General features: G+C 38.7%; 1 protein-coding gene across 1 annotated transcript; it reads left to right on the forward strand.

Moving 5' to 3' along the window:
• Window positions 1-5,591: 5,591 nt before the first annotated feature.
• Window positions 5,592-6,128, forward strand: LOC133832825 (uncharacterized mitochondrial protein AtMg00860-like). Its single transcript, XM_062263115.1, has one exon. The coding sequence runs from the start codon at window positions 5,592-5,594 to the stop codon at window positions 6,126-6,128; it is 537 nt and encodes a 178-aa protein (XP_062119099.1).
• Window positions 6,129-10,068: the final 3,940 nt, after the last annotated feature.

Below are 10,068 nucleotides of genomic sequence, written 5' to 3' on the forward strand. Positions count from 1 at the left end.
ATAGTTCTTGGTGAGCCGCGACCCTTTGAAGCTGATGCATGCTGAGAAAGGAGGGCGGGCTGTGGCATGAGGCTTGTAGGGTCGCTGCCCTTGTCTGGTTCTGAGCCTAGATGGGCTCTGTTTGGGGGCTAGGTCATGGCATGGGTGGCTAGAGCTGCGGCCCTTAAGGGAATTTGGGATTTTAAGCATGGGAATTTAACCTAGGGTGCTAGGGATCGAATCTACTACCGTGCTTGGTGGAATTCGATGTTCCAGATATTAGAATTTTGTCTAGAATCCCTTCTTTACAATATTGGTGGTATTCCTTATCTTGGTTGTGACTAAGTACTAAGCTAGGGCTCGGGAATCGGATCGTGCTCAAGAGGCATCGCTGCTGACCAGTTTATTTGGAAACTAAAGGTAGGAAAACTGCACCTGGTTGTGGATTTTATAATGGGACTAAGGGTTCCCTATTTTGTATGGTTTGTAAAGGATGGTATTATGCCATGTAAATAGTAAACCAATGGCCTAAGAGTGCCGATGTTTACACTAGCACATAGGGTGTGGCTCGGCCACTAGTAGCTGAGGACAGCTTATTATGCATTGAGCTCGGTTTAAGCGGGTCGGAGTCAGTGGGGTAAACAGAGGGTGCGACCTAAGGTGTCGACCCTAATTATTATGTGATTTGTTTATTATTATTGATTGGTGGATTGTTATGCTGTATAGCTGGGTGATGATTAGCTGATTCTTTGGTTGAATCTTCATGCTTTGTGATTAGTGTAGTATGTTAAGTGTATGAACATGCTTGAAGAGTTATCCAAATGTTGTTATTGCTTGTTATATGAATTGATATGTTTTCTTGCTGGGCCTTGGCTCACGGGTGCTTCGTGGTCCAGGTAAAGGCAAGGGCAAGCTTGATCAGCCCTGATTTAGAGAGCTCTGAGAGCAGAATGTACGTGATCAGCTGCTCAGCCGCCACGGTTGAGAGGGAGACAAGAACAGGAGAACCAGAAACTTTTGTTTTTCCCTTACAGTGGCTAATGGTTGGTTAAACTCTGGAAATTTTGTAAATTGACTTTTGAACGCTGTTCCTTTTTGGGATCCCATGTGTAAAAATGTTTAGTTATATGAAATGTACCTTTCGATACCAAAACCTTTTAACCTTAGCTCATTATTGGTTTCTGTATCACGTTTTTCACTAAATGACTTGATTAGCAAGTCCTACATCTTTATAAGTACACAGTGTAGCGGTCTTGGCTATCCAGGGCGTTACAAATCCGAAGGCAACCTGACCAGTCTTATCCAAGATTCAAATGGTCTTACTAATCTAGAGCTCAACTTGCTCTTACATCTTCACCCCTTTCGATGGTGATACTTTAAGGAAGATACAATTTTCTACTTGGAATTCCATGTTCTTGCTTTTCAATTCAATAAAACTTTTCCATTTGCTCTGAGAAGTGAGTATCCAAACTCTAACCTTTCCAATAACCTCAATGATCCCCTGAACTACCTTAGGATCTAGATATAATATCTAACCCATCTCATTCCAATGAACGGGTGATATACATTCTTTACCATACCTCATCTTATAAGGTGCCTTTCCAATAACTAGATAACTCTCTCTCTGATTTACCATAAATCGGAGGATAATTAACTGTGCTAAATTCCATCTATATACTCATGGACTTCTGCAACCTTCCTCAAGACTTGGAAGTAAACACTGAGTTCTCATCTGAAAAGATAGACCTCGAATTCCATGAAGGCATACTACCTCTCTCACACAAAGATCTGAATACTAATCAACTGTGTTACTTGTCCTTACTGATAGAAGTGGGCTCACTTTAAATACTAGTCCATAATGACTCAATCCAAATCACGCTGACCCACTATCCTAGGCAGCCCCACCGCAAAACCCATTGCTATGTTTTCCTTATTTCCACTGTGGAATACTCAAAAGCTACATAGTCTTACTGGTTTCTGATACTCTGTCTTGACCTACTCAAAGGTTAAGAGCTTTGTAACGTATTACATTATGTCCCTCTCCATCCCAGGCCACCACTATAAAGCTTTCATATCTTGTTACATTTCCATGATGCTTGGATGAAGAGAATAAGAGGATAATATGAGATTCATCCAAAATCTCCCATTTAATCCTAGTGTCCATCGGATCCCAAGTCCGATTCTTATATCACAATAACCTCATACCTGATACTACATAATCCTTAGCTAATCCAACTAAGACTTTCCACTCAATCTTCCTATCTATGGTTCTCTTAATTGTCTCTCCTTTAATCCTCTATGAAATAGTAATCTCAAATGTAAAGCTGGCCACCTAGCCCACTAGTAACTCTACTCTAGTTCTGGTCATATCATTTACGTAACATGATGCATAGAAAATTTCTTTTTCCCTGTCACTGATGTGTCATAACAACCTAGAAACTGGTTCTGATCTGTAAGAAGACTCAGAACTCATCCACAAAGTACATGTACTATTCTGCCCATCCAAGGGAACTCCTGCCCTGTAAGGCACTCCTTAATCTTGGTAATTCTCCATCCGAGAATATACCACAATACCATCATTCAAGACGATCACAAATCCAATTCAAATAATCCTAGAATACTCTGTTCCTATGATTCATAAAAACAACTTGGCGTTAACCAAATTCTCAGAACATCACCCATCACTCCTAGTGCCATTATCTGATATAACATCAGTCTTCTGCATATCCTTCTCCCTGATCTCTAGCTGGTACTAACTAGATCAAAGATCCACCTTGGAGAATACCACCTTATCCAATAATTGAGTCCTTTAGGTCTTACAACTTTGCTGAAGCCATTCAAAATAGTGCCCTAGACCTGATTCCATTCCTAGCACCAATCCAATCACCATTCTATCTCTTCATATGAAAGTAATCCTGACAAAACCCCTGGAAGCACATCTCCAGAAACTCACAGACTAATCCAGTCTGTCTTAATCACACTGGCACAACCTAAGTGGTATCTAGCACACTAGCTAATAGTTCTATGCATCCTCCTGCAATAGATCTCTAGCTCCCAATACAGATGTCATAAGCATACCAAATCCATACATAGTGCCAGCTACCACAAGGGTTTCCCACTCTGAAACCCAAGAGTTACTATCCTTTCCTTACAATCTAACATTGCCCCACACTTGGTTAACCAATCCATATCCAGGATTATACTGAAGTCAGTCATAACCAACTTTATCAAAACAACTAATGAGTCCTTTAAACCTTAACCTAACTCATCACAACATAATCATGCATTCAGCATATCAAATGTATACTTCTCTAGATGCAACAAACAAAGAACAACATGGCACCAAACTAGTCAACACAATACAAAAATAAAAACTAGAAAGCTGACTTGCCACCACTGAGGAACCAGCCTCAGTCTCAATCTCAGTCTCTGACTCTGACTACCTCGGAATGAACACTCGAGCTGGAGTCGAGCTGTCCATCCCCTTTTGCTCATCCTTCCTTCGCCTTGGGCAATATTTCTTGAAATGCCCAACCATGTCACATAAGGTTAACATGTGGAAAACACAATCTTTCCTACGTGAGATGGAGGAACCAGTGCTACAACCAGGGCAATCTGGCCCTGGACAGCGCTGTAGCCCCCTCCCATGGGCGCTATAGCGCTAGGACCAGGCTGGAACATCCCTGGTTCCTCCTCCGTTGAGTTTTCCATTTCAAACCTGAAAAACAAGCTTCCAAACTCCATCCAAACCCCTAAATGAACCCAAATATCTACTCCACATGTCCTAGGCATCATAACCTAACCAAACTTTGCCAAAAACCCCATTGAATTCTCAACTTTCAAATCAAAATCCCAACTGAAACTCAAAAGGAAAAATAGAGCAAAACCAGAGTTTTAATGGCTAGAAACTCACCTCAATCTCAGTATCACATCCTCTTCAATGGTAGAACATAACTCTAGGTCATCAAAGCTTGGTTCCTCGAAAAGAGCTTCAAAATTCAATAGAAAAAGAAGAGAAAATGATGATCGAGAGAAGGTGAAGGTGATGCTCTGTTTTGCTTAGCTTTCCACAGCCTTCTCAAAGGTTTATATCTATCCCTAGGTGAAAAGACTAAAATACCCCTAGGCTTAAACAAAATCCCTTAACAGCCAATAAGGGAAAAATTGTCCTTTCCCGCCTATCTCGTTAATCATAATTAACACCATCCAATTCCCTTTATTCACTATATTCTCAAATGCTAATAAATCATATCCCATTACTATTTATTTCCTGGTAATGTTTCAATCACCAAATTACCCCGAGACTTACACCGAGCCCCGAAATTACCCTCGTTATGGCCAGACCGATTTCTTGCATTGAAAGATCATCTCATGCCAAATGGCTCAAAAAAATCCACATTATAGTGTGGTATTATTCATAATTCACCAACATGCATGAAAATATACAAATATGCCCTCAACGGGCCAAATTACCAAAATGCCCTTTTAATGAAAAATGGACCCATATGCATGCATTTATCATGCATTCAAAGATCGTCTCATGCCGAATGGCTTGAACAAATCCACATTATAATGTGGTATTATTCATATTTCACCAATATGCATGAAAATATACAAATATGCCCTCAACTAGCCAAATTACCAAAATGCCCTTATAATGAAAAATGGACCCATATGCATGCATTTATCATCATACTATAATATAATTCACATAATCATTTAATGGCATAATAAATCAATTATGGCCCTCCTGGCCTCCTAATCAAGGTCCTAAACCTTATTAGGAAATTTTGGGGCATTACAATAGGGAGCTATATGTAGACTTGATTGAACTGGAGCTTTATGGATGGATTGATTGGCAAAGTACAACGGTACCATTGATTACAAGAAGAAAATGGTGGTGTTTAAGCCTGACGGAGAGGAGCCTTTTTTGTTCATGTGAACAGCAACAGGAGTATGTATTCCCATCATTTCAGTGTTAGAAGTTGGGAAGATGTTACAACATGGATGCATGGGATTTTTGGCAAGCATGGTTACTACAGTAGAAATGGGGACACGAAGACTTGAAGACACGAGAATAGTACGCGATTGCTTGGATGTATTTCCGGAAGACTTACCAGGATTGCCACCACAATGAGACATTGAATTCATGATCGAGTTAGTACTGGAAACAGTGCCAATCTCGAAAGCACCTTATAGAATGGTGCCTGCTGAATTGAAGGAGTTAAAGGTTCAGCTACAGGAATTACTTGACCTAGGTTTAATTAGCCCATGTTACTAACCATGAGGAGCACTGGTGTTATTCGTAAAGAAGAAGGATGGGTCAATGCGGATGTGCATTGATTATAGAGAACTTAACAAGATCACCATTAAAAATAAATACCCTTTGCCAAGGATAGATGATCATTTTGATCAATTCCAAGGAAAGGCGGTGTTCTCAAAGATGGACTTGTGGTCGGGGTACCACCAGTTGAGGGTGAAGGAAGGAGACATTCCAAAGACAGCATTTCATACCAGGTACGACCACTATGAATTTTTGGTGATGTATTTTGGACTTGCCAATGCCCCAGCAATGTTTATGGACCTTATGAACAGAGTCTTCAAAGAAGTTCATGAAAGCATTAATAGATGACATTCTAATTGAATCACAAATGGAAGAGGAACACGAAGAACATCTAAGATTGACACTGCAAAGGTTGAGGGAACATCAACTATACGGGAAATTCAAGAAGTGCAAATTTTGGCTAAATCAAGTGGCATTCTTAGGACACATTATTAGTAAGGATGGTATTAAAGTGGATCCACTAAAGATCGAAGTTGTAAAAGATTGGCCACAATCAAAGAATGCTTCGGAAGTGAGATGTTTTCTTGGGTTGGCAGGGTATTACCAAAAATTTGTAGAAGGGTTTTCTAAGATTGCTAGGCCCTTGACAGAACTGACCAAAAAGGGTATCAAGTTTGTATGGACTAAGGATTACGTAAGGTGCTTTGAAGAGTTGAAAGATAGACTTATCACAACACCTGTATTAAGTCTACCCACAAATAATGAGAAATTTGCGGTATATTGTGATGCGTCAAAGAAGGGACTAGGGTGTGTATTGATGCAAGCGAAGAAGGTGGTAGCATATGCATCTAGACAGTTGAAATAATATGAACAATGCTACCGGACACATGACTTGGAACTGGCAGCAGTAGTGTTTGCACTTAAGATATGGCGACACTATCTTTATGGGGAGAAATATGAATTTTTTGATAGATCATAAAAGCCTGATATACTTCTTTGCTCAAAAGGAGTTAAACATGATGCAACGATGATGGCTAGAAATATTGTATCATCCGGGAAAGGCGAATGTGGTAGCCGACGCCCTAAGTCGTAGAAGCCAAGGGCAAGTAGTGGCAATAAGAAATATACCTGCCAAGTTGTTGGAGGAAGTAGAACGAGCAGGTATAGAGTTTATCGTAGGGGGTTTAGCAAATTTGACTCTACATTCAACTTTGTTAGACAGAATTACAGAAGGGCAGGATAAAGATTCACAAATACAAAGGTATAAAGAAATAATCCAAGATGGGAGTAGCAAAGATTTTACTCTCAGTTAATGTGGAACAGTGAAATATATGGATCGAATATGTGTGCCAGATGGTCTAGAAGTTAAAAAGGATATTCATGATGAGGTGCACACTACTCCATATTCTTTACACCCAGAGACTACGAAAATGTATCAAGACTTGAAAATGTTATATTGGTGGCCTGGGATGAAGAATGACATAGTTGAATATGTCACAAGGTGCCTCACGTGCCAGAAAGTTAAAGCAGAGCACCAAATACTGTCGAGTTTGTTACAACTGTTAAACATTCCAGGATGGAAGTGGGAAGAAATTGCTATGGACTTTGTGGTAGGGTTACCTAAAACCACAAAAAGCAATAGGATTCAATTTGGGTAATCGTTGATAGGTTCAAGAAATTGGCACACTCTGTACATGTCAGAACAATATTTATAGCAGAACAATATGTAAAGCTTTATGTGCAAGAGATTGTGAGACTTCATATTGTACTAAAGTCAATCATTTCGGACAAAGACCAAAAATTCATGTGTAAGTTCTGGGAAGGATTACATAAAGAAATGGGTACTAAGTTAAAATTTAGTACAGCGTTCCACCCCCAAACAGATGGGCAGACAGAAAGAACAATACAAATTCTGGAAGACATGCTTAGGACATGCGTGTTAGACTTTGGTGGATCATGGAGCAAGTACCTGCAAGTAATAGAGGTCTCATACAATAATAGTTATCAGGCGAATATTGGAGTAGCATCATATGAGATGCTCTACGGAAGAAAATGTAGGTCGCCAATTCATTGGGATGAGATGGGCAAAAGTAAGTATTTAGGCCCGGAGACAGCATGAGAAACAAATGAAGCTATTGCCAAAATAAGAGTGTGCATGATTGCCTCACATGATCGAAAAAAGAGCTATGCTGATCCTAAGCGTAAGCACGCTGAGTTCCAAGTAGGAAATCATGTATTCCTACGTGTTTCACCTATGAAAGGAGTTAAGAGATATGGAGAGAAGGAAAGTTAAGTCCTGGATTTGTTGGACCATTCGAGATCTTAGAGAGAATTAAGGAAGTGGCTTATAGGTTAGCCATGCCTCCAGCCTTGTCAGGAATGCACAACGTTTTTCATGTGTCCATGTTATACATGTATGTTTCAGCCCGTCTCACATTCTTAGTTACGAGGCGTTGGATATGTAACCAGACCTGTCATATGAAGAAAAACCAGTAAAGATTCTTGATAAGAAGGAAAAAGCATTAAGGAATAAGACGATTGGGTTAGTCAAAGTCCTTTGAAAAAATGGTTCTACCGAAGATGCAACGTGGGAGTTGGAAATCGATATGAGTGAGCAGTACCCAGATTTGTTAAGGTAAATTTCGAGGATGAAATTTCTTTTTAGGAGGGGATAGTTGTAATATCCACTTTGGCTAGTAAGGGTATTATGGTAAATTGTATGACATTATGTGTTTAATTATAGGAATTATGATGTATGTTTATTTATGTATTTTGTTAGCAATCCACACGCATTAGTTTCTTCAAGTGTTAGGGGCCAAAGTGTAATTGAAATGGTGAACTAGGGGCCAAGGTATAATTTTTTATTTTATGGTAGAAAGCGTAATTATTAAAAGTTGAAGCATTTAGTTTTGGATGGAAATTACAATAAAGGGTTTTAATTGATAAGTAAGGATTAACTTGAGAATAGGGGCAAAAAGGTCATTTAGTTTCACAGGGGTTAAGTCAGATTAAATAAATCAGTTAATTAGTGAAATAGGTTTAGAAAACGTATTATGTCAGATTATGGTTTTGGGCGATAGACTAAAGAAGAAACAGACCAAGAACAATCTCACATTCTTGATCTGAGCATTGTGCAGGCTTGAGGTTGAAAGGGGTCAACAATCTGGGCTATTGAAGGGGCTAGGAAATTCATAGGCGACATAGATCAGAGTCTAGATCTGAGGTTTTATCTTTAAGTATTCACACCTATATTGTTTAAAGTTTTTGGCAATCTAAGGTTTTTAAGATTTAAGACTACTATTATGTTTGCGGGTTGATGAATGTTTAATGTAGGTTTTGGAATGTTAATATCTGGATTCATGGGGCTAGAAACATGCTAGGATACCTATTTTGGGGGTTTGGGATCGAGATTTTACGATTAGGTTCGATTTCCAGGTTTAGAAATCGCAATGCAATTTATGGAAATAGAGGCCTAGAGTGACCGCGCCCATCCCTGGTGCGACCGCACTGCTCAACTAGTTTGGCCTTGCTCTCTATGAGTGCGGCCGCGCCAGGTGCCTTGATACATGACTTTTGAGGATTTTTATGTGCTTCTAGATATAAGTTGCTAATACATGACTTTTGAGGATTTTTATGTGCTTCTAGATATAAGTTGCTAATTGTCGGGACTTCATGCAGAGGGGTTTTAAAGGCTTTCTTAAGTATTATGGTGGTGAATTAGTTTAAAAAACAAAAGAAAAAATAACTTTAGAGGGTGTAATTATTGTTTTGCTTGGTTGAGGGGTTTAAAGCCTCAATGTTGTATGTTATGTTTAGGCTCGCCGAGGGTACTTGAAGATATGCGTTTTGTGTGTGTCGATCGCTGCTACATTCATGGTAAGAAGAGTGGAAACCTTCACACAGGGTGTATGCTTGACGTACTCTATGGTATAAATTATTTACGTGATATGTTTATGTGATTCATAATATTGTTAGTGAATGTTATGATTAATGAACTTATGTGAATTATGGTTATGTTTTGGTGTATGTGTATGTGATGGTTGTTTGGCATGCTTACATTTAAAATGCCTCTCTACATTACAAAAATGCATGTTTACGATACGTTAAAGAAATGCATGCTTACATTATACGATGCTTGTTGAATTCCATTTAGATTACATTTTCTTTCATGAGATATGATTCATGTTACATTATTGTTATTGTTATTGTTATCGATTTTGAATTCCCAGTTAAGGTTATGGGGTTGTGTCCTATACAGCTCTTCTTGCTGAGCTTTGGCTCGTGGGCACTTTATGCTGCAGGCAAGGGCAAAGGGGATCTTTGGGCGATCATAAGGGATTGGGCTTACTTTGGAAACTTATTAGTTGTTTATTTTAGAATGATATTTTTAGTTTTATGAATTGGATTCTTAAGTTGTTTCTAATACTTTATTTATGAAAACTACGAAACTCCGGAGTTTCATTCTTTGAACATTTAAGTGGTGTTTATGAACGATTTTATAAATAAAAGAGTATTTTTATTTTAAACTTAGTTATGGTAATTGTCAAGTTAACCCTTCAAGAAATTGAGGCTTTAAAACTAGACCTGAATCTTACCTCCTTTGGATTCAAACTTTTCCTCTTCTTTTCCTTCTCAAAATATTCAGAGCTCTTCTACATTTCCTTGTTTTCGAGAAGCTTTCAAGTTATTACCTCTGGTTCTGCTATCGTTTCCTCGATCAAGAAACTAAATTGTGAGTATTCTTATACTCGGTTTAAATTTCATTTTCTTATTTTTCAATAAGTTTATGAAATTTTCCAGTATAT

This window comes from Humulus lupulus, chromosome 4 (genome assembly GCF_963169125.1).
Source record: "Humulus lupulus chromosome 4, drHumLupu1.1, whole genome shotgun sequence".
Classification (NCBI taxonomy): Eukaryota; Viridiplantae; Streptophyta; class Magnoliopsida; order Rosales; family Cannabaceae; genus Humulus; species Humulus lupulus.